Raw genomic sequence first — 26466 nt, 5'->3', positions numbered from 1 at the left:
TAACCTTTACAAAAAATTCAATAAGATTTGTTAAACAGGACCTTCCACGCACAAATCCATGTTAACTGTTCCTAATCAGACCCCGTCTATCCAGATAATTATATATACCATCCCTAAGAATACTTTCCATCAATTTACCCACTACTGACGTCAAACTCACAGGCTGATAATTGCTAGGTTTAATCTTAGAACCCTTTTTAAACAATGGAACAACATGAGCAATATGCCAATCCTCCAGCACCATCTTCATTTCTAATGACATTTCAAATATTTCTGTCAGAGCCCCTGCTATTTCCACACTAACTTCCCTCAATGTCCTAGGGAATATCCTGTCAGGACCCGGAGATTTATCCACTTTTATATTCCTTAGAAGCTCCAGTACTACTACTTCTTTAATCATCATATTTTCCATAACTTCCCTACTCATTTCTCTTATCTCACACAATTCAATATCCTTCTCCTTAGTGAATACCGAAGAAAAGAAATTGTTAAGAATCTCCCCCATCTCTTTTGGCTCCACATATAGCCGTCCACTCTGATTCTCTAAGGGACCAATTTTATCCCTCACTATCCTTTTGCTACTTATATAATGGTAGAAACCCTTGGGATTTATTTTCACCTTACTTGCCAAAGCAACCTCATATCTTCTTTTAGCTTTTCTAATTTCTTTCTTAAGATTCTTTATATTCCTTGAGCACCTCATTAACTCCATGCTGTCTATATTTATTGTAGATCTCTCTTTTTTTCCGAACCAAGTTTCCAATATCCCTTGAAAACCATGGCTCTCTCAAACTTTTAACCTTTCCTTTCAACCTAACAGGAACATAAAGATTCTGTACTCTCAAAATTTCACCTTTAAATGACCTCCATTTCTTTATTACATCATTCCCATAAAACAAATTGTCCCAATCCATTCGATGGAGGTTACCAATTCAATGGAAATCGTTCTTAATGCTGATCCAGGTGTTGTAAATAAAGATGTAAAACCTGTGTGCTAGAAGAGAATACCTTCACTATTAACAGCCAAGAAATAGGTTGGAAATAACTTACCAACCAAGAATATATGAATAACATGAAGAAGATAGGAGATGAAACCATATTTTATATGTGGAATGAGCGGAATTTTGAAAAACATCATGGGCTTGATAGAATTACAGAAAACAATGTACCTCATAATCCATCTTCAATTCCTAAAGGAGAATTTTGCCAAAGTAGTTCCACATGAGAAGCATTACATCAGCTTTTTGTGTCTTTGGAGTATCATTCTTCAAATTCAGGGCATTCTTACAGTTACTAAGGTTGATTCACCTTTTGCTGGCTTCAGCTGAGCTGTAGTTATTTCTGCCCTCTGGCATCACGTTCATGGATACTCCAGAAGATTGCTAAACTAAAAACTCTAACAAGTCATTTAATAACCATATTTTAATCTCTGATTTCCAAATGTTGTTTCCAGTTTTTTTTCCTTTATAATATAAGGCTGAAATTCATATTTTGAAACATTAAGGGTCCTTTTCCCAAATGGGAGGAGCAAGTCATCGAAGTTTAAGAAACAGGAGAAAATAAACTGATTCGTTTATCTTTTCTCATGCTTGCAAATATGTTTGTAGGATCTGGGAAACGTATTAGATTCAAGACGTTAGTATATTGTACACATGTTTTTTGGCATGACTCACGAACATTTCAATAACAAATACTTCTTAACGAAAGGTGTTACATTATATAATGCACACAATTTATTACACCAAGGCGCAGTAGTCACAGTTGACGTGATCTGTTCCTTTGAGGTAAAATAATTTTACTGATGCTTATGTATGACATCTGGAGGTCAATTGAGGGTTAATTATTGTTGTCGAACAAAGTCTGAGCCCTGACAGTTACCTGAAAATTTCCAGGGCCAAATCGAAGAAGCCATCATGAAACAACTGATTTTCTTTTCCTTTGTTTCAATGTCTTGACACTACTTAACTTTCCAAATATGTCGATCCTGTGTTGGTGCTTGCAAGTCTGGAGTGATCAGGATAATGGGTTTATTTTTTTTTACACCTCTCTGGTGCCACCATCCTCAATTTGATAAAAACCTACATGAAACAAAAGTAAATATGTATTAACAGTTCTGTTAAATGATTGAACTGACTTCATGTCTGTGTTGTTCTGTATAAAGTTATCACTGATACGTCTAAAAACAATGTTATTGTATTCTCTTCATTGAATAAAATATAAAATATTAAACATTAAATAATTTATGCACAAGATTTGTATCAAATGTATAAATAATGGAAAACTTTTGGTAAACTTGTGGTAGTTCCAAACAATACAATATGATTGATATTGTAAATTAGTCAATACAAGTTAATGTAAGGTGTTCATTTAGAAATTTTACGTCATCAGAAGAATAGTGTTGTTAGACTTTCTTACCGTCTTGTTTAGTTCAGAGACATAAAAGAGAATGTTTAAAATTTTTAAATGGCAATCTCATTAAATTTCATTTTCTTCTGATAGACAGCTTAATTTAGAGCCCTCAGATGATCTGGTTCATATAAAGTCTAGATATGTGACACATGGTCTGCTTTGATAATGCAAAACAGATGTTCGTTTTATACAACTTTGAATAATTAGTCCAAATTGTTATTTGCACCACACAAGTTTTGTCATTCAATTCCTCAAAACATACTTTAAATATTACATTTCAAATCTCAAACCACTTGCTTTAACCCACTTTGAAACTGCAGAAAGTGAGGTTGATAGAAATATTTAAACACTGCAGAATAGAAAAGGTGAGCTTGCTGATGGTTTCAGCAAAAGTGATAAGACACTCTCTCGCTTATGGGTCCTTGCAGATATTAGATTCTTGATTTGTTCGTCAGCATATTTCATTTGATTTGCATGACTTGCTTGAAGAATTTTATATAGACTAGTTATTTTATTTGTGATCGGAATTATTTTTTACCTTTGAATTAATGAAGGTGTTGTGTAACTTCAGCATCGATTGCTTGGGTCAAGTAATTGCATGTGTACTGTATTTTCATAAGTGTATTTGTGTCCAGCTGGGTGATGATTAAAAAGGCTACAGTACTGGAATATTCTGTGTCGTATGATAATGTTGCAATAAAAATAATGATTTGAATTGGGTAAGAAACAAAAGAAGAAGATGCTGTATGGTTTGGGAGTGGGTCTGTCTTGTTGTGGTAAAACTAGTGAGCTAAGGAATATTTTTTCCCCTTTATTACAGTGTCTGCAACCTTGCAAGGAGTTGTGGGATACGAAGAAAACCCAATGCCGTCAACAGTGTGAGGTAGGAAAAATTTTAGTGGAGAATATTGAAAGAATTCTGTTTGCTCTGAAGAAGGAATGGACCATTCCCATGACAACTACGCCTGTGTTCATTTGAGTTCATTATAAGTAGAAAATAAAAACAAAACATTTTTAATGCAATTTTATTTTATTTTATATTCTTTGGCCTCCTGTGGCTCTGGAAACAGAAAATCAAGACCACACTCAGTTCACAAATGAGCTATACCCATTAGAAAAGCAGTGGTAGGTAGGTTCACCTTGTCAACAAGAAGAACTGGGAAGGAACATTACATATTGCCCTGACAGAGATGGCTAGATATGCTAACTACAACTGATTGGGGTCAATATTGGACTAAAATGAGAGTCAAAAGGATAACAACAGGATAGTTGATGTGTATAAAAGAAAAGGGAGAATTGAGGGGATGAAAGATGAAGGAGTGGAGAATAGGAATAGATGAAAATGGACGAAGCAGCATAGAGAATGATGGAGTAGAGTGGGGAAAGAAAGATGGCCATCAAAGCTTACACATGGAATAAAGGAGCCAGCCCAGTGAAAGGTAGTTTCTGATGAACAAGGATGAGAGCATGAATATGGTGGTGCTGTTGCCAATTAACTGAACTCTGAAAACTTGCACTTGTTCCTCCATCACCAGTTACTTAGTTGTGCACAAGGAGAACACCGAGCCCCTGTCACCAAACTGTTCTGAAGTCTGAACAAAGAAATGCCATTTTTATACAGGAATTGACTAGTTATATACAGATAAAGGGCCTGTTCCCCGCTGTATATCAATAAATAAATATCTGTGAGGTTATTGATCCAACCAAAACTTTGTGCATATCTGAATCCCATCATTTGCATATTTAAATATCAATCATAATACATATTTCAAGTGTTAATAGCTAATTAAATCTGTGTTATAGGCCAATAATATTTGAAAATTGATAAGATAACTGTTGGTTAGTAAGTGCTGCCCTAGAATCTTTCATTTGCATCTTTACTTTGTCTTGGTATGCTTAGTGACTTAGGTTTCCAGGCTTAAACACAAAAACTATACAAAGAAGATGTCAACTTTATGTTTTTCCATAGATGCTGCCTGGCCTGCTGAGTTCCTCCAGCATCTTATGTGTGTTGCTAGGCTTTCAAGGGCCATGGTCATCCTGGATGACTTCACTATGTCTGTGTATGGTCACTGTCAGCTTTTCATCTTGACTCTTGCCTTACTGAATTTCCACGCTCAGAAAAGGCTATTCAAAGGGGAGTCCAGCTCTCAAAGATTTTGTTCAGCTTAAGATTCTACAGTGTCTGCACTCTATTCTGTCAGTACACCATTTTATCCCCTGCCTTACTGCAACTACAGGAGAAGGAGGAGGTGTGAGAGTTAGGTGACCAGTTTGATATTGGACCAGGTCATGCTGATCTCTAAACAATGATTCCATAGAGAACAAAGGATTAGCGTGCAGAAATCTGGAATATCAGTACACTCTGGTTAGAATAAAGCTGAGGGCCACATACAAAGTGTACCTGTCCTATATATTTTATTCATCTGATATGGCACATTACCATAGCGGTTAGCGCGTTGCTTTGCAGTGCCAACCATAAGATCAGGGTTCAATTCTCACCACAGTCTATCAGGAGTCTGTATGTTCTCCCCATGACCAAGTGAGTTTCCTCCTCATGTTCCAGCTTCCTCCCACATTCCAAGGATGTACGGTTGGGGCTGGTGAATTATGAGCATGCTACGTTAGTGCTGGAAGCATAGCATCTCTTGCAGGCCACCCAGCACAATCTTTGCTGATTTGATTTGATGGCAAGTGACACATTTTACTGTATGCTTCGATGTACATGTAACAGATAAAATTAATCTTTATCTTTATTAATATTAGTGTTTTAATTATCTTAAATAATGTACATTTTTGCTATTGCATCTAAATTCCTATAATCTTCACTTGGAAGCACAAATTGACAGAAGTTCATTGGAGCACTTATTCATTTACTTGAGGCCTAGTTCACAAGAAACCCACAGAAGCAATGTTGGAAAGAGGTTAGGAGTTACGAGGCTGCAAACGATATGTGTGATAACAGAGTTATGGGGGTTTTGGGTGAGAGGTAAAACAAGCTGTCACTGGCTCCAACAAAATCTGGTCCTATTAAGTACACATGCGTCAAAGGTGTGGGTGCCTGTTGGATGCAGGTACAAAAGAGAAGGCAAAAAGGATATGAAGTGGCAGAAAAATATTTGGTCAAGATAATTGATCCCCATTACTGATGAAATGTGGAAACCAGGGCCTAAATGAAAGGAAAGGGAATGCAGGAGCCAGGACCTCGGTGAATGGAAAGAGAGCTGAAATGCGGGATCTTGGTGACTGGAGATGAAATATGGGAACAAATTCCCCAGTGAGTAGAAAGGGTCCATGAAACCAGAGCACCAGTGAGTGGAAAAGGAGCATGGGAAAGTCACCTGATGTGTTTGAATGCCCCACCCTAGAGATTTCAGAATAGGTAGACATAAGGTTATCGACTATATGCAAAACCATTTCATCGGTTAAGTTAGATTTGGGGCAGTGTGGAAAAAATATCTTGTCCAGCATTTATTAAATGAGGGTTACATCTAATGCCCGATTAGCCTGTTGACTGCGCTGAGGACTTACAGGGAACTGTTACAAATTCTAGACAATCTTCCTTTTATATTTTCCATAATGAATGCCACTTAATTGTGCATGTATGAAGAATTTACAGCTGTTTAAGCACGTTGCTGGAATTCTGGGTTCTTGGCAACCAGTAATTGGAATTAAGCTGACTGTGTACAAATGTTTCTCGTGTCTGTTGACCGTTTTGTATTCTGAAGGTACTTTGCATTTAACTGAAATACAATGTTTACAATGAGAACAACACATATCCTTGTGTCAGACCCAGGTCAAAAACATTTGAGAAGAATGGTCAACTGTAGGTCACTATGCAACATGCTAAACTTAAAATAACTATTTACCTATACTGGGGTGGTGAAGGTCACATTGGACATCTCCAATTGCTTTTGATTAATCTGTTGATTTGCTAGACAGTAGGTTCTTTCAATGTCTTCATTCATAGGTTTTCAAACTGCAATCAATAAGAGTTTTGTTTTGTGTGGAGGGAGGGCATGTATGGCAATGCCGGTTTCCACAAGGTCAGAAAAGTATAAAACAGAATACCAATCTACAGGCTTGGTCGGACATACGATGTCACTCACTGTGTTGAATGGTAAGAAAGAAACACTATTTCTTCAGGGTGTCAGAGGCTGAGGGGCAAATTATGAGAAGCATAGATAGGATAGATGGTCGAAATCATTTTGTCCAGGCTGTCAAATACAGGAGGACATAGATTTAAGGTCGGGGGTAGGGGGAGTTTAAAGCAGGTTTGCCAGGCAAGTTTTTTTGACACAGGGTTGCCTGAAATGTGCTGCCTGGAAGGTGGTGAAAGCAGATACAACAGCAATACTTGGGAGACAGTTACAGAGGCACCTCAACAGGCAGAGGATGAGGGATATGGGCCATATGCAGAGATTAGTTTAAATTAGCAATGTGGTCAACAGAGGCATTGTGAAGCAGAGGGCCTGTTCCTGTGTCGTATTGATCTATGTTCAATAAAATTTATAGGAAGATGCTTCCTGCTTGACATTGCATACCTGCCACACCTCCAAATGTGCCTTTAAGTCTGCTACAGGGTTATTAACCAGGGTCCACCATTCACTGAGGTTTTGCTGTCTTAGCCCAGGTACATCTCCTGGTGGCGATATTTAATCACAACATCCATACTGGGCTTCAAATTCCAAGGGACATTAAATTTTTAAAAAGCAAAGAGATGCTGCATGTTTGATACATCTTTGTGATTTTATCTCTAATTTTTAAAAAGTTAGTTTCTCGTCTTTAAGCTACCAGTATCAACTGCTTCATAGGAAATCCAAGTTTCTTTCTGTTATTCACTAATTGGTTGAAATTGAAGTGAATGTGTTTACTTAAGTTATCAGAAGATGTAGATGATCGTTTCTCCCTATTAGTACATCAACGGAGAGATGTGAAGTCATTCACTCCCCTCTCAACTTCGATGATACAATTATTTCTTAAAATATTCCTAAGTCTTCACCTGTATAACATTTGCTGGAATTCTATAGCTTACCAACTCTGTCTAAGATTGAGGTGTCTTCTAGTCGCTTCATTTATTTCTTTATAATCTTGGGAACCACCTTCACTTTCCCCTTCTTCTCCTCCCTCTTCTCTCTTCCTTTCCCATTCCCTTTCCCTGCTCCTTCCTGCCCCTTCTACCCTCCCCAGTTGCCTCATACCCTTTCACCAAATACAACTGAGTGGTTTACCAGGACATTCAAGAGTCAACCACATTACTCTGGCTCTAGTGTCATTTTTAGGCTACACCAGATATGAATGGCAGATTTCATTCCTTAATGTCCTGAGAAGGGCTTTCAGACTTTAAAGGATTATATAGCTGTCTTCAACACCCTTGATATTCCTCTTTGATTTGGGATTGATGTCTTTTTCTTTTTACATTCTTCCTGTTTGCTTCCTTTTATCGTTTAACTTTACTCAGGTGCTGTTGTGTGTCATTACTTCACTTTTAGTCGCTTTGAACTCAGGTTGTTCCATTTAACTTATTAACACAGGTGCTCACCTTTCAATTTAGCTTTCCTCAATCGCCCACCTTAAATTGGCTGTAACTTTGTTTGTATTACACTCTGCTCTCTTTGAAGTTCTACCTCACCAATTTAAACCCTCCTGGCCAAAATTGTGTTTTGTTTAGCAGTGGATTAGAAAAATCCTCTTCCAACACACGCAAGCTATCTTTTATCAGTTTCCTAGGTGGCAATCATTTAAAGGTACTTCTGCCATTATCCTTTTGTTTAGTGTATCTGTGCCCTGATGATTCATCATGCTTTTGAAAATTCACAAAGCCGTTCAGGGCAGCTACCACATTACTTGAGCAGAATGAAACCATACCTACCAGCAATTTAAAATGGCAGCATATTGTAAACTTGCAAAGATTTTTCCAGTTGTAAGCACATCTGAATGTTAGGGATCTTTCATTGCACTGAAAGAAAATCTCCAGCTAATATTATCACATCTTGACCAAGACGAGATGAACAGTGGCAATCCAACCATTGCCTTACCTGGGTCTACTTGTAAAGCCCAGCAGTTATTGTGCAGTAATCATATGCACTAAATCAGAGTAAAAGTTGCACATTTGATATATACAATAGTGGTTAATTGATGATTGAACATTTAAAATGTGTTTCCTGTTCTAGTGTCTTTATAGATACCCATGAATTACACTGAGAGGATGCATAGTGCTAACAGACAAAAATCACTGTTACCCTGTTGTAATGTATTTCTCCGTTTCTCCTGCCGTCCTTCAAAAAGAAGCTTTATCCCCTAGCCCACTCCTTTCATTGTTCTCAATTACTGCTTGGTACCAGCTCCTCTATTGCTAACCGTTCAGGTTGTATTCACATATTTAATGGAATTTGCAACCTGAATAACGTAAGCTTACACTTGTCTTTCAGCAGTTTTTCCACAAGCCAGAACAAAGTAAAGCTCAGTTATTCTTACTGAGTGGCACTGGGCTCTAGTGTGTCAGCAAAAATACTGTAATCTGCTCCTTTACCTTTTCTATTCTTGTTAAGTATTTAATTTAGTTCCAACATTGTGTAGAATTTTGATGCATTTCCAGCTAGTTGGAGAAATTTGGACAAAGAATACTTAAAGTATGTTACTGTTTTTAAATACTCCCCACATAGACTCATTGGGAAACCCTTGCTCTTGAGCATCTGCAAAGAATATCTTGATAGTTTAACTTTATAGTGTAGAAATTGATTATATAAAAGTTAATATCCTAGAAATCCTTCAGCATCATGAAGATGCAGTAAATGTGTGTGTGTGTGTGTGTGTGTGGTACCCTTCCTGAAGTCCACAATCAGCTCTTTCATCTTACTGATGTTGAGTGCCAGGTTGTTGCTGCGGCACCATTCCACTAGTTGGCATATCTCACTCCTGTACGCCCTCTCGTCACCACCTGAGATTCTACCAACAATGGTTGTATCATCAGCAAATTTGTAGATGGCATCTGAGCTATGCCTAGCCACACAGTCATGTGTATGCACAGAGTAGAGCAGTGGGCTAAGCACACACCCCTGAGGTGCACCAGTGTTGATCGTCAGCGAGGAGCATATGTTATCACAAATCCACACAGACTGTGGTCTTCTGGTTAGGAAGTCAAGGATCCAATTGCAGAGGGAGGTACAGAGACCCAGGTTCTGCAACTTCTCAATCAGGATTGTGGGAAGGAGGGTATTAAATGCTGAGCTATAGTCGATGACAGCATCCTGATGTAGGTGCTTGTGTTGTCTAGGTTTGCACAGAATAGAGCACATTTAGCAGGCGCAAAAAACTTTCTATCACTTGTTTTGAAGTTGCTGAAGGAATTGATATTAGTAGAGTTGAGGAGTGGAATTTCAAAGTGTCAGTCAGAGGGAGATCAGGTGAAGCAATCAGCAGGATTGCTGTGGGAGAGGGTGGAAGGGTCCCAAGGTCTTACTTGGTGTTAGTGAGGTGGGGTCCAGTCATGGCCAGGCCAGGATACAGAGGCTGATTCTCAAAGGAGATCTATAATGAGGTTTAACTTTTTAACTTAAAGGCATCTCTTTGCAATTGGTGCCTGGTGTCCCTCATGTCAGCTCAAATAGCTCCCCTTTAAGTATCTCTGAAGCAGACCTTAAAGTTTGCTTCTGCATTGTTGGTCCACCAGTACCTGAGTGCATACATCTACCACAAACCATTGAATGATGCTGTTTTATGTTTTGGAATCTCCCTGAGTTAACAACATATACACTGAGAGAGAAATACAATTGTGTATTTTGTGTCTAATATGATAAATAAGCAATTGATCTTGAATAAACTTTCTTTTAATTCAGTGGATTGCATCTCATTTCTGTGTTATAGAGACACCATGAATGTTTGACCAGCTGTGAATTTTTGAAATCCATTCGAACAGTGAAACAAGGTAACTGTCCAGCACCCCAAAAAGCTTCAGGCTTTGCTGCAGCATGTATCCAAAGCTGCAGTGAAGATACTGAGTGCCCAAGTATCAGGAAGTGTTGCTCAAATGGTTGTGGTCAAACTTGTCAAGCACCAACAAATATGTTCAAAGGTAAGGTCACTGAAGTTTTGAGATAAAGTAATTGCCCTTAGTTCACTGTTGAATTGTTATTTATCTAGAGGGCTTTAAATACCTTTCATTCAAGAATGTGGAGGTGTCTGTGCTGGGTATACAGTATATTTAAATATCTCTTCACTTATCGTAGAATAAAATTTGTTTTTACAGAGATGCAAATACATTGAAATCAAAACATTACCCAAATTTAGATTCAAATTATAAAAGTAATTGGAGAATTTGATCTTTTGAACAAGTTTATAATATCTTTAATTATATTAATTAATAGTATAGGGTGTGCACTATATTCTGAGGTACAGTGTGAGGAGCAAACAGTTTAAGTAAGTCAGGTCACATCGCAAGTCCATTGGTGCAGGATTTATGAATTGCTTAGCCTGTTGCTGTAATGTTTCATTAGTCTTTGACCCTATTTCACCACACACTTCCATTGGATATGCATCTCAAAAGTTTACTTTTTTTAATCGTCTGTCTGTGACTGTACCAGAAAAATAGGGGCATAGTTAAGATTATTTGACTGCTATTAAAGCATAGTATAGATAACAAACTCAGGTTATTAGCTGTCTCTGCTGCTGGCTAACTAAATGCAAAAGTCTAATTTCCCCTAGATTCTTAATACTTTCAGGAAATGTGTAGAGAAAATTCACTCTTTGGCCGGTTTAATAGGTACATCTTGAACTTAATAAAGTGGCTACTGAGCGTTTGTTTCTGGTCTTTTGCCCATCCACTTCAGGGTTTGATGTGTTGTGCATTCTGAGATGCTCTTCTGCACACCACTGTTATAAAGCGTTGCTGTTTGAGTTACTGTCACCTTTCTGTCAGCTTGAATCAGTCTGGCCATTCTCCTCTGACCTCTCTCATTAACAGGGGCTTTAGAGCTTACAGAGAATGGTGCGAGAAACAAAAACATCCAGTGAGCAGCAGTTCTGTGGGTAAAAAAGCCCCTGTTAATGAGACTGTTCTGTGTGAAAATCACAGGGGATCAGCAGTTTCTGAGGTACTCAAACCACCTTGCTTGGCATCAACAATCATTCCACAGTTAGGGTCGCCATTCTGATGGTTGGCCTGAACCATGTCTCCATGCATTGACTTACTGCCACATGTCTGGCTGATTAAATATTTGCTTTAATGAGCAGTTCTTCCCATTGAAGTTGCACTGAGTGTAGATTCTTCTACTTAATATTTCTCTGTTCACAGTTAAAAATGGTTCAAGTGGTGACAATGCTTTCAGAATTTCTATATTAATTTTATTTTCCAGGGAGCATTCTTAATTGACCCATCTAATTTCTAATTTATTTTATATTGAGTTTCTCATAGCAATAGGGACAGTGTCCTGTGGTAAGCCCAACTATTATATCACACACAGTGCTGGGTAGATTTCGCACTTGGAAAGGACCCCTCAAAATCTTCTTTGCATTAACTTGCTGTTAAGTAAGCTGAGCAGATGGCCCATGATTTTATGATAGAGGCCCAGGTATACACTGATATACACTGTCAAGTTTTCAACCTTCTTGTTCTCCTTTGGAACTGAGAAATTCTGCCAGAACACTGTAATACATCCAGATATATGCCCCACATATTTGTCCTTGACACTGTCCCATAAAAGCCAGCAGGTCATTTGAGGTAGACCATATGGCAAGCAACATGCCCTCTGATGTTTCGCTGAAAGAGCTTGTGCAAGCTCCTTTTAAATATCCTCACACCTCCTAAATGTCTAGAATAGCAAATCATATGTGTTACTCTCACTATAATATTGAACACAGAGTTTTATGGCTCTCTCATTATTACAGAAATTATATAATGGCCTTCAGTGGATAAATCTCACTTTGGGGAAATTAGCCTTTGACAGTTTTCACCCAATTTCTATATCATATGTATATGAACAAGCTAATTTCTGAATTATACGCTTTGCTTTAATAACTATCTTCTGTAATTTTTCTTTTGCAAGGCTCAGCAAGAGGTTCTATGCACATATCCTAATTGCATAACTTCCTTTCCTTTCTTAGCAGTAGAACAGGTACTTGAGCATGGAATACTAGTAGCTTAACTAATAATTAATCAGTATCTTAACTGCATTGATATGTTATATAGAAAACAAATCTCCAATATTTATGAATGAGAATATGTGCCATTTTATAGAAGATCATTAAAAATAAAAGCAGAAATACACCATTTACCCATCATATTTGCTCCACAATTTAATAAGGTCATGGCTGAGCTTTTACCACAACAGAAGTGATTCATCAAATGCCGGAAGTCCACAGCAATACACACAAAATTCTGGATGAAATCATCAGCTCAGTATCAATGAAGAGGAATAAGTAGTCAGTGCTTCTGGCTAAGACCCTTCATCAGGATATCGACACCACTTACTGTTCTAACTCCATATCCTTTAATTTCCTTGTATCTAAAAGTACCTAAAAATCTGTTTTTTTTCTCCTCCTCGCCCCCCTTGTCCCCCCTCTCTCCCCCCTCTCTCTCCCCCCCTCCCCTCTCTCCCTCATCATATCTCAGATATGGAACATAGACCAGTGCAGGCCTTTAAGTCTACAATGTTACGCTGACCTACGTAAAACCTGTTCCATGATCAGTCTCACCTTTTCTTCCTACACTACCCATAACCCTCCATTTTTCTTACATCAATGTGCTAGCCAATATTTTTACTTCCATTTTTCTTACATCCATGAGTCTCTGAAATGTCCCTGTTGCATCAGCCTCTACCACCATACCCAGAAGTGCATGCCTGTGACTTGCTTATGATAACATCCCTAAATATTACTCCACTCACCTTAAGTAGATGTCCTCTGCTATTGACCATTGCAGCCCTGGAAAAAATGCAGACTTCACTCTATCTATGTTTCTCATAATCTCATACACCTCTATCAAGTCACCTCTCGTTGTCCTTCACTCCAAACAGAAAAGCCCATGCTCACACAACTTTTCCTTGTAAGACATGTTCTTTCACCCAGGCAACATTCCTGGAAAATCTCTGCACCCTCTCTAAACCTCCCCACCCTTCCTACAATGAGGCAATCAGAACTGAGCACAATACTCCAAGTGTGGTCTAGCCATAAAGCTGCAACATTACCTCATGGCTCTTAAACTCAGTCCCCTGACTAATGAAGGCCAACACACCACATACCTTCTTCATCATCCTTTCAACTTGTGCGACAACTTTGAGGAATCTATGAACTTAGACCTCTGTTCCTCCACTCTGCTAAGAATCCTGCCATTAACTTTATATTCTGCCTTCAGATTCAATCTTCCAAAGTATAATAGTTAATACTTTTCTGGATTGAACTCCATCTACCTCTTCTCCACCCAGCTCTGCAACCTGTCAATGTCCCACTGTAACCCATGACAACTTTCTACGCTATCCACAACACCACCAACCTTCTTGTCATCTACAAACTTACTAATCCAAACTTCCACTTCCTCATTCAAGTCATTTATAAAAATGACAAAGGCTAGGGGGTTCCAGAATAAATACCTGCTGAACACCATTAATCACTGACCTCCAGGCAAAGTACTCTTCCTCTTCTACCACACCGTGCTTTGTGTGGACAAACCAATTCCAAACGCCTTACTAAAATTCAGAAACATCGCACCCATTGCTATATCTTCATTAACTTCTTTTGTTAACTCCTCTAAAAACTCAGTCAAGCTCATGCTCCTCATAAATCATGCTAACTCTCTAATCAGATTATGTCTATCCAAATGCTTGTAAATTCTGTCCCTAAGAATCCTCTCCATTAGTTTACCCATCTATGTAAAACTCACTGGTCTATAATTCCTTGGATTTTTCCTATTACTTTTTTTGAACAACATTTGCTATCCTCCAATCTGTGGTCAGGGAAGTTGCAAAGATCATCATCATCACATCATCTTCATGAATGCAATTTGCCTAGAAATTCATCCACTGGTCAGTACTACTAACTACCAAACAGAAAGTAGATCCACTGCCCTTGCAGTGCATATATACAAAGCAATGCAATGAATTAAACACCTCAAAAATCATCTGAAACAAAGGGTTTTTTAATGAGATCTTACTTGTGAAAAGACATTACTGATTCAAGGTGTTACGTACCCCGTAACTGGGTTGCCAAACCAGCAGAAATGGATCACTCAGTTGGAGTCTGGATTACTAGAACTAAGAAAGTTTTATTAAAGAAACAAGCAACCCAGTAATCGAAAGGATAATAAATGCAACAGTACAGCAATGATAAACACACATGTGCACAGAATTAAGATAACAGCATCAATCAAGCTCTATCGTTGTCTAGGGGTAAATGACCAATTTCAAAGTGACACAAAGTTCAGTCCAATTTAGTTCAGTTCGCAGTAATCGTTGTCATGGCGATGGACAACGTGGGGGGAGGGAGAGAGAGAACGAGAACGACTGATCATTCAGAACGGCTTCCACTCACAGACCGGCGATATTGCTCACAAGCAGCTTTCGGGCGGGTCCTTTGTGATGTCACCTGAGGTCACCGACTGTGACCCCTCCTCCAGATGCGGTCGATCCTCTGCAGTGAACCCGGCACCCAAGCGAGGGTGGACACACACCGGGTTCCCACTGATCGTACCTTTCCACCCTGTGCGTTTATGGCCCGGTACTTTCCACCGACTTGTGAGAGGCACACCGCTTCCAGGGTCTCGTTACCTCGGGTGTCGTATGTGTCCTGCCTTAGCGAACCTGTCCCTTTTTATCCCCCTGCTGGGGTATCGCCTGTCCATCACTTCAAACAGTTCAGGGTTCAAAGGCGGAGCCGCTCTTGACAATACCCAGACTGATGGCTCCTTCATTAACACCTCCAAATGCTGCTTCATTGTGTGCCTTATCTCTCCCTCCCCTGAGGTCAGGTGGCAGACCACTGCTGATGCCACTGGTGCAAGCCCAGGCCAGCAAACGTCTTAATTTATGTGTATTCTCATCACAAAGGGTACATAAAGAGGAGATGGAGATGGATGTCTTTCCACCATGCACTTCAAGTTGAAATCTAAATTGACCCGTGCAGGAAAGGATATAAAAAAAACAGCTTACATAGAGGAAGTGATGATCATACAAAACAAATTGCATATGAAATGAATTGTACCCCTAGAGGCCAGAATACTCCCCACCTGGCAACCATTAACTAGTGAAACGAAAGTTAAGTAATCATTTCATTAAGTCTTTGACAAAAGAAGGACAGTCTCAGAGAATGGTCTTGAAAATGGTATTTAACTGTTCTCACTTTGATGATATTCCTGGTGAGGATCAGTGAGAAATCTGGGCCAGTTAACCATGAGGAGAGGGTGAGCTGATTAGCTTAAAGCTCTCTTGTGGCATAATCAGCGGGGTTGAGATCAGCAGGAACATAGTTCAGTTGGCTCTTCTGCATTGACTGAGGCCTCCGTCAGTCAGACTTGACCATGGATATTGCATCCTCGCTGTCTAGATATACAAGCCAGGGCAGTATGATATGGAGAGCAAGCTGTTGCCCACGTAGCAAGCTCCTCCTCTCCACGTATCTGATGAACCCAAAGGAACAGCAGAGACCAATACAGTTTGGTACCAGCAGCACCGCAGTGTTGCCAGTCAACACTGAACTCAATGTAGGACTGACTTAGGGACTCCAGCTTCAGATTTTTCTCTCAGGGTTTACTCCAGAAGCCTTCCCCATGAGTGGGTAGAGCCACAAGGCAGCAGAGGTTTGAGATCAGAGTTTTCCTTCTCCTAGATGAGCTGCCAACCACAGCTAAAGAGCCCCATCTGCCCAAAGTGACTGGTTTTAAGGTGCTAGTAACCCGCCTTTGCCTCTTCTCCTGTCAGTAGATATGGTTCTGCTGGGCTTATTAGGTAAGCTACATGTGAAGGCGAGGAGCTGGACTTGGTTGTCAGAGGCTATTTTAGATGCACACCATTGGGAGCATTTAATAGATAGTGGGAGCTTGTCCCCATTATCAGCCCCAACTATAACAACCTTAAGGAACCTCTGCATTGTAGATAGTGGAATTGTTATGAAATCTTCAAGCCTTTAAACATCTTGAAGGGAAGAACATCATGGCAGCAACTGTTTATTTTTCTCTTTCGGGAGTGGGACATCCCAACCATAACTGTCTGAAGTCAACTCTCTTGAAATGAAGCATCCCTGGATACTGACTGGAGCAGCAAATCCCAGAGAGTCAAACAGACTGATAGCTGATAGCACTCCATGGCATGCAAAGGGTCTTTTGGTAAAAGCAACATGAAAAGTAAGGGTGTTGGTAATGAGTTCCCATCCAAGGCCCAGACTACGCTGCATAGGAGGGAGGTCCTGTCCAAGATCAAGATTCTGTAGACCTTTAGATAGATCTTCAAATGATAAACATTGCATGGCATTAGCACCGTTGGATGTGATCTTATGCAGTCTGAGATTAGACTGTGTCAACAGGTTTTGTGCTGCTTTTAGCATGCTGACTGCTTCTTGTGCACTAGAAAATGATTTATGCCCATTATCTATGTAGAAATGCCTTTCTACTTAGCTCTCTGCTTCAGTCCCGAATTCCTTCCTCTCCACAATAGCTGTCCTCTTAAGGACATAGATTCCCTCAGCTGACGAGCAGCAGTTACCAAATAAATGCAGTCTCGTGGTAGTCTAGAATCCTTTTGTCCAATTGGTGGTCATGAAACCACAAGAATCTGAGGTAGTCTCAGTGATCCTCTCTCACGAGGGAGCTGTGAAACATTTATTTGCTATTTACCATCACTGATACAGACTCAGATCTGAAGCATTAGGACTCCAAGCACACTTATTGAGGTCTGGGCTCTACAAGAGCACATTGTTCAGTGATACGCCTTTAAACTGCTTACTTTAATCAAAGACAAATCGTATTTGTGCAGTTTTCTGGGGTTGATCAACACCAAAGTTGGCCAAATACCAGTTTTCTTTGTTGAGATCTGGTGGAGGTGCTAGCTCAGCATGATTGTTCCTGAAGAGCCTCTCCATGAACGCTGCGTAATGATCTATCCTTTTTAGTTTCCTTCTAATGTGCAACTGAGGGCCTGCTCTCTGTTATTTGGTAGGAGTTGTGGCGAATAAAAAGGAAGGGGAACTATCTAACTGTTTGACTTGTCTTTACTGAACTATTTTTCACGATTTGAAGGAAGAGATCACCTTTGATGGAAGGTGCCAGCTTATAATCATCTTCTGAGTAACAGAAGACTTGCTTGTCTAAATCTAGTTGAACAGGGGTAAGTATGTCGGGGTGCTTGGCTTGCTTACCTACAGTCTTCCCCTTCATACAGGTTCTTTGCTCACAGGATCTGAAAAGGCTTGTGCACCCATGCCCCAGGACAATGATCTTAAATGTGCTGACAATGAGCTGATGAGCACCATCAAGGCAGTCTTCACCCCCATGACTCAACCCAGATCCAGTTGTTGGGCATAAGGTGCATTGTGCCGACCATTGCGCTGTTCACGTACCTTATGTGCACAGATAGTGTCTCTGCCAAGCAACAGGAGAATCTCAGCTGAAGAGTCAGGAGGGGAACTCTTGTCAGCCATGCCCTTAAGCTGGGAATGAATGCACGCAGCTTTGCGAGTTGGGATTTCATCCTGTTGATAGGAGCACAGTTCACTCAGTGAGGGTTGGCAAGGGTAAGCTTTCATCCCCTCATATTGACTCCATGACATACCCATTGGCCCTTCCTTTGGCAACTCCTGATCTTCCTGAACATGTCTTTAGAGCGTACAGGGAAACAGAACTTTGAATACTGAATGTGTCAAAGGATGTTGATTTTGCCAATGACACATTGCTCTGATCATCTAATATCACATATGTTTTTAGTTTTTTGCTCAGGGTATCCTTTTGCGTAGATGTTGGCAAGACATATTTTAGAGCAGGATTTGCCTTGGAAACCTTTCCCTTATGCGTCTGTGCATGAGGACATAGCTATGTCTGATGGAAGCTCAGCTGGCTCCCCGCCGTGCTCTGCTGCAGGCATGCTGGAACCACTAGTAGCTAGTTGTTGACCCTGAATGAAGAGTTGATAGTGTTGCACTCAGTGCAGTGTATGATAGCTACACTACTTTTTGCCTGGTGTGCTGCTAAAGCACAACATTTGAAACGTATTAAGTACTCCTTTAGAAAGTGTCTGTGGTCTGTGAGCATTTTCTCTCTGAATCCTCTGCATTTCCTTAAGGGATGATGTTTCTTATGGACCAGGCATTGTCCATAGGAGTTTGCGGTTGAGTTTTCTACTTCAGTTTGTGCTCACCGTGATAAGAGGATTTGATTTCCCATCCTTTTACTGAAGACCTCTCTTTGAATGAGGTGTTACTGGAAGTTGAGAACATAAAACGAGGGTCATTTTGCATTTCTGCATGGCGACAGACAAATTCTACAATGAATGAAAATGGTGGGTAGTGGGCATGATGCTTCGTTTTATACTTGAACCCTTCGTTATCCACTGTTCTTGAATGCTGTTCGGTAGTTTCCCTACTAAAGTGTTTATCCCTCTTGCAGTGTTCGAGTAGTACATAACCCATGTTTTTTGCAGATTGCAGTTCCAACAATAGATGTGCAAGCTCCTGTAGGTTCTGCGGTTCTTTGTGTGAGTCTGTTGAAGAGGAATCCTTTGATGGCCTCTGGAGAGCCATAACATATGTCTAGACTCTGATATTTGCAAAGCCGTAGCTGATTTTTTAATGTGAACTGCCCTCACCCTTCTTGCATGTTGTTCTGACAAGTCCATCAAGCTACTTACAGAGAAGGTCTAGCTCTTCGCTAGGTTAGAGACTTAGTCCTTCCAAGCATTGCAAAAGCTTGACTTCCAGAACAGAAAACTGGCATATTGGTTGTTGAAGTCTTGCTGTAAGTAGATCTTGACGAGCCAGATACCAAGCCAAAGCTAATGCACCTTCAGCTCCTGAATGAAAACATTGTGCAGACTGATTTGCCAAATGTGTGCCCTGGGATAGATGGAAGCTCAGTCTGTCCATATCTATGCAAATAGGGTTGGTATCGGTAGCAACTTTTGACTGAGGTTTTTGCTGTGATGAAACTGTAGAAGGAGATATTGTGGGTCTGTGCTGCTGTAGACCTTGTCTGGCACTACCTGGACTATGTGAAAGGCATGTTGGCTGGGTGGTGTGGACAGCCTCTCCTTGTAGAGCTAGAACACTGTCTTTTTTATAGCTAAAATGTGTTTCAATACAAGGTATTCTTTAGTAAGCTGCATTGGCTCTTGTGATGGCAAAGCATGACTGATTCTGGTTATAGACTCACCACTCTCTAAGTTAATTGCCTCAGCTTCATGCTCTTCCATGAGCACATTCAATGTATCCTCTATACTTGCTCTCTCCATGTCTATACATGCTCTTGCCATGTTTATACATGCTTTCTCCATGTCAATTTTAGCTTTCTCCATTTGCATCTCAACTTGGTGTTTAGCATAAGCCACTCTCATTCTTGCCACTTCGGCTCGTGCTGCAGCTATGCTAATCGAGGATTCATTTGAGCATCACGAAGATGCGATCAATGTGTCACATTCTGACCTGACTTCCAGATCTCTGCAATTGAAGCTGACATTGTCATGCAGGGAAAGATATAAAAAACAACTCACGTACAGGAAGTGACATTCATGCAAAATGAACTGCATTTGAAATAAACAGCGCCTCTAGAGGCTAGAAAAGTACCTGTGCATCCTATTCTGCATCCAAAATTCATTTCATTGGTGCCCATATACCAAGTATAACTTTCTAGGAACCTGTGTTGGTGAAGTTCTTTCTTTGCTTTTCAGGCGTCCCCTTAAAGCCCAGGAAAGAATTGGGTTTTGTGGAAGACAGAAATGGAAAGCTGTCAGTTGCATGGATGTCCAGGTTTAATGTTTCAATGGAACCAGTATTTTATATTCTGCAGAGAAGATGGAATTCAGGAATGTATCCGAGTGAAGATGATGCCAGCAAATGGGAAACAGTCGCCTATGTAAGCTTATTATATGATGTATGGTTCACAAATTATATAGCCCAAGTCATTTTGTTAAAATAGTTATAAATGATATAGGTGTTTATTAAAAACATGAGAAAATTTACTTTAGATTCTCTGTCCACCATCTATATAAGAAACTGAGAATTCCTAATCTTATTTTCAAAGTCGGTGTTAATTCTGTTTTCGTGACTAGAAATGCAGTGTCACTGTAACTAATTAATGAGGTACAAGTAACACAAGGACACCGATTAGTGGTGTACTGGCATCCGCACCAGGCTTCAAGGTGAGTGGTCTTGGGTTTGAATCCGGCAGGCTCCTTGCATGCTTTCCATCGGTGTTGGATTGAGCGTTGAGTCCCTTAAAGAAACAGCACACAAGTGCTAAAGAAACAGCAAGGTTGCCACCCGATGCACCACAAAACGCAGAGAGGAACAAGCAACACGGAAATAATGAGTGCAGCAGAACTGGATTTGCAGAAGTTGAATACGGTTAGCAGCCAATAATTAAATGATGTTTTTGGGTTCCTTTTTTAAATAAAAGTTGTACTGCTACCCGCTGCTGTCTGTAAGAAATTTGTACTTTCTCCCCATGACCCTGTAGGTTTCCTTCGGCTGCTTTGGTTTTCTCCCACAGTCCAAAGACGTACTGGTTGATAGGTTAATTGGTAAATTGTGCTGTGATTAGGCCGGGATTAAATCGGGGGTTGCTGAGCAGTACAACTCAAAGGCTAGAAGGGCCTATTCTGTGCTGTAAATAAATAAAATAACTGAATGTTAAAGAGCCATGGTCTTGCAATAAAGAGAGTCCAAAATTCATATACTGGTCCTGGTTAACCCAATTATGGGATAATATTAACTAGAGAAGGACATCTGTCATCTTAAATCAGGAACTGAGTATAGCACTATCACCTGTTCAGTTTCCCTGCAAAAATTGTGAAATTGGCCATAAAGATGATTGAAAGAGCTTTGGGTGGATTTACACCCGTAGATGTTCTAAAACCAAATGTGCAGCCGTATATCCAACACACAGTTGAATGTAACCTCCAATACTTCACTGTATAGCAATCTAAGTTTATTAGTTCTAAAGCCATACAGACATATTCCCCGGGCTGTCAAACACTAGCAATATGTACCATTCCTCCCATGGAGGAGGGAGAAGCCAAAGAAATGAGGGACAGATTTCCTAAGATCACTGAATGCGATCTGGCACTTTTTTTACTGAGATATGTGCCTGAAAAGAGGTCCTAGATATCCAATAGAACCACTGCAGGTAGGGTCCCACAAGAGCTTCTCAAGGTGTGAGAACTGACACTTCCTCAAGAAAAGTGAAAGCTGAATATCATATCTTCACAAGATACGTGGGAGTGCAATGCACACCACTGAAAATGGTTGTTAAGAGCTATTTCAGTAACTGAACCGTGGATTGATTCATTGATAAATTATGGTCTGTCCAAGTGACCCTCCAAAACCAAATGTGAGAAGCTGTCATATGTAATCTGCATTCTCTCAGCTCATTATTTTGTTGATGTTAAGGATTGTAGAGGGAGGTCTTTGGCTGGTCCAAGGATTGATCCAAAGTTTACTTGTCAAAATGGTGTCACTTTAAGTGAGAGGCTCAGAACAATGCCCCTCTCCTTTGCTAGGAAATGAGATTGTTGGTGTACTGCTGGTACTTGCCCAATGGCCTTCAGCATTCTCTTGCTCCTCTTGCACCTGCTGTAGTTTAGCCTTGCCTCATGTCCCTCCAGTTGTGGTTTACACGTGGCTTTTCCTCTACCAATGACTGCTGATTTTAAAATGGTAAATTGAGCTGAATACAGCGCACAGTGATGAAATTCCCCCAAATATTGGATGTTCCAGGTTGCTACAGAGATATTGCAATCTCATTTATAGAACACCAATGACAATCTCTACAATGTACCATTCCTATTAGTGCTTGTAAACTTCTATAAAATAATATTTTAAAATCTGCTGTCTTTCTTCCATACATGTCTTATCTTTTAAATGTACCTCTCCATCCTACGTGAGACATAATGTCTATGTCCAGCATTTTTACAAATATACCATTCAAACATATCATCATATTCTGATGAAATATTTTAAGCCGCAATACACATTTAATTTTGGAATGCTTTAGATATAACAAAACAAAAAAAAATCATTCATCATCTTGGTCCCTGTGGGTTTTATGAATACTGTATATCGCACTATAAGTCCGCAATGAATAATTGGTCTTCATTTCCCTTTTCCACAAACCCAGACAACTGAGGAGCATGTTGTTCTGAAAAATATGAGACCAAACATATGGTACCAGTTCAGAGTGGCTGCAGTCAACATTCATGGAACTCGAGGTTTCACCACTCCTAGTAAACACTTCCACTCGTCTCGAGGTGAGTGATTGGTGCTGAATAGTGATAATAACCATTATTACTTGGATAGGAGAACCATCGGACATCAACTGCTCCCTTGTCAGAGCATTCAGATTCTGATCTGCAGAGCCCTTGAAACCAAGAGCGCATTCAGGTTATGGTGATCAATTGAATTGAATGCTGGAACAGAGAAAGGAATGGCCACATTTACCAGTGCACACTGATTCTTTTTTTCTGTATAGTTTGCAAAACTCAAAATAGTACAAGCAAAATATATTATTTAAGAATGATGGCAGATACAAAACCCTTTGCTTTAAAATAATCAATGAGCACTGAGGACAGAATGTGCTGCCCAAAAGCATCTTGGTAATTTCCAAAAAGAAATCAAAATGTGAAATTAATCTTCAGCGTAATGAGAAGGGGAGGATTAATTGAATTTATTTTTCAAATATCAAACACTATTATAGAGGATCAAATAGCCTCCTTCTATACTGTAACATTTTATGAGTTAAAGGACTCCCTCAGAAATTCTGGAAAGTTAGTTTTGAAGGGTGGCAAGTTTGTATCATTCTTTTCCTTTCCCCATCTCCAACTCTTCATTTCTTCATGCCTCAGTGCTCCTTCTGACTCCAATCTGCCATTCAGTGGTTGCTACTGAAAATGAGGCATTAGATAATAGAAAAGAAAACTTAATATACAGCACAGAAATAGGCCTTTTGGCCCAACACATTCATGCCAACCAGCATGTCGTCCTGAACTGGTCCCAGTTGTCTGCATTTGGCTATTTTCTCTCCAGGCCTTTTCTATCCACCTAACTGCCTGTGTTCTTAAAACATTATAATTGTATCTGCCTCTACAGCTTCATCTGACAGTTCAGTCCATATATCCAGCACCACCAATATTTAGTCCTTTTAGATGGTAGAACAAGCTCACTGGATTGTATAAACCATTGGTCTGAATTCTAACATTCTGATACTCAGTTTAATTCTTTGGAAGTCCCTACCTATCACTTCTCCACCTTGTTTCTTTTAAAATTCTAAATATACAATCCTTTTAAAGCCTTTTAATCCTTTTGATCTCTCTTAATCTCCCTCACCATAATTTAACTTCCTTCGTTTCATTTGTCTTTTCACTTCATAAAGTGTAATGGGATGAAGGTTTTATTTTACATATAAAAACACTGGATTTAACTCTGGGCTCTGTATGCACAAAATATGTGATGTAGTAACTACATGCCAGTAAGAAGCAGGAGAAACTATGTAAACTGTTTACCTCTTTAAAACATTTTACTGTCCTAATCACAGTTTTCTCAGCCAACTCTCTTTTTCACTACATTTCTTGTGCTTCTTTCTTCCCACCTCTTTCTTATTTTGCCCTGTACTCTCCATACCTTTTTTATGCCTCTCTTTTACCATTTTGTCTTCCACTACTTTACTCTCAACCTTCATCCTCCTCTTATTCTTCACATTGTCTAATCCAAGCAAATTACCTCACATAAGTAGAACTCACTTATTAAGGTTTCAAGGCTTTGTTTTTTTTTTAATGTGTCGAATTCTTCCTGCATGAATTGGGTGGGAGCAAAGCAAGAAGGCCAAGTGTGGGAGATGTTAAGGAGGTATAAGGGCAGAACCTACGGAGTGAACCATATCCCAGCTGTTTCTATACTTCTCCTTTGGTATAAATAAGAAAATGACAGGTCGGAGGTCCTGCACAGCAGCTTCCCACATATAACCCCAAAAAATCCTCCTGATGAAAGACATCCATGCTGATAATGTGGTGAAGAAAAGAAACAGCTGACAACTGGACATTTTGGTCTGAAAACTACACCAGGCCTTGATGTTATCAAAGGTTTATCACTGTTTTTAATATAAAGTAGGCCTTTGTTCCAGCACTGACTTGCTCTTTTTCATCACATGAAATATTTGCCCTGAGGTTAAAGGTTATTGAGTTCAGCCTGACTTGAATAAGGATCACAACCTAAACAGGTGCAGTACAAGTTTTGTAGAATTACTGATTGAGGATTCCTTGTTAACCATATAAAGATTTCATTGATGATTTTTCAAATAATGTTAAATCTCAGTCAGTTGGTTGCTTTCTGAGACAGCATTCTAACAAACTTCGGTCCTGGGAAAAATAAGCAGTAAATTTGAGCAAAAGGGTGAAGCCTTGAAGCTGGATTTTTGACAATAGACCTCTGTATAATTCTAGTGCCCCAATCTGAGTGATAAAGGAGCTGTCAGCCTTTTACTAGTCAGCACCATCTGATAAATCACATTAAAAAAAGATAAATGTGGGGACCGGATTCTAAAGTTCATTTAATTTGGGATATTGAATTTCATTTATTATTGTGCATACCTGAACTGCCATGTCACATGAGCTACAAAACCATCTATTTATCAGCGCTGCAGAGCTTGGGGATGGCAACTGGTTTGATTATGGCTGTGCCTCTTAAAAACTCATTAATACCTCACAGTAGGAAATACACAACATAGCCTGTGTACCACATCATTGAGGAGAGCATGAAGGAAAATAGCAAGTCCAGAGTGATGTAAGGGAGTGAAATCGAATGGTCAAAATCAGGTTATCTTAACGGGTCTGGAGTTGAGAGGGCTGCCTGGATCAGGACTTGGATTGGTCGTGTTGGTACTTACAGGGTTGAGATGGCCTGTGAATTGGAGATTTGGGTGTAAGGTTTAAACGGAGTTGTGAATCATTGTCTGATAAGACAGAAAAGTCACAGATCAAGGACAGAGAGTCACAAGTCGCAGGTTGAGAGACCAGTCCTTGTGAGTGGTCAGTTGAAGGGGGTGATATCAGGAAAGGTGGGTAGAAGTGGGAGACCTGAAGGAGCGTAGATAAATAATCATGTTAAAGAGGACCTATCCAAGTCAAATTGAGATGTGCTTGAGGAAGTTTATTTTATTGCTATTTGAAGTGGGTTGTTCTGAGGGTTATAAATGACAAGCAAGCTTAAGAATTGTAGCTGAAATTCAGATTTAGGAAACATAGAAAACCTACAGCACAATACAGGCCCTTTGGCCCACAAAGCTGTGCCGAACATGTCCTTACCTTAGATATTACCAAGGGTTACCCATAGTCCTCTATTTTTCTAAGCTCCATGTACCTATCCAGGAGTCTCTTAAAAGACCCTATCATATCCGCCTCCACCACTGTCGCCGGCAGCCCATTCCACGCACTAACCACTCTCTGTGTAAAAAAAAAAAACACTTTCCCTTAACATCTCCTCTGTACCTACTTCCAATCACCTTAAAACTGTGCCCTCCCGTGCTAGCCATTTCAGCCCTGGGAAAAAGCCTCTGACTATCCACACGATCAGTGGCCCTTATCATCTTATACAGTTCTATCAGGTCATCTCTCATCCTCCGTCGCTCCAAGGAGAAAAGGCCGAGTTCATTCAACCTATTCTCATAAGTATGCCCCCTAATCCAGGTGACATCCTTGTAAATCTCCTCCGCACCCTTTCAATGGTTTCCACATCCTTCCTGTAGTAAGACAACCAGAACTGAGCATAGTACTCCAAGTGGGGTCTGACCAGGGTCCTATATAGCTGCAGCATTACCTCTCGGCTCCTAGACTCAATCCCATGATTGATGAAGGCCAATGCACCGTACACCTTCTTAAC

At 40.0% G+C, this 26466-nt stretch overlaps 1 protein-coding gene across 1 annotated transcript in view; it reads left to right on the top strand.

Moving 5' to 3' along the window:
* anos1b (anosmin 1b) overlaps nucleotides 1-26466 on the top strand; it is a 157252-nt gene that overhangs the window by 67796 nt on the left and 62990 nt on the right. Inside the window, exons 3-6 of the mRNA XM_063044838.1 lie at nucleotides 3230-3292; nucleotides 10276-10483; nucleotides 20268-20452; nucleotides 22715-22844. Coding sequence (XP_062900908.1) covers nucleotides 3230-3292; nucleotides 10276-10483; nucleotides 20268-20452; nucleotides 22715-22844 — 586 coding nt within the window. The remainder of the gene's footprint in view (nucleotides 1-3229; nucleotides 3293-10275; nucleotides 10484-20267; nucleotides 20453-22714; nucleotides 22845-26466) is intronic.

Source organism: Mobula hypostoma, chromosome 4 (assembly GCF_963921235.1).
Source record: "Mobula hypostoma chromosome 4, sMobHyp1.1, whole genome shotgun sequence".
Taxonomy (NCBI): Eukaryota; Metazoa; Chordata; class Chondrichthyes; order Myliobatiformes; family Myliobatidae; genus Mobula; species Mobula hypostoma.
Note: the sequence above shows the minus strand (reverse complement) of the source record. Positions and strands in the feature narration are given on the sequence as shown.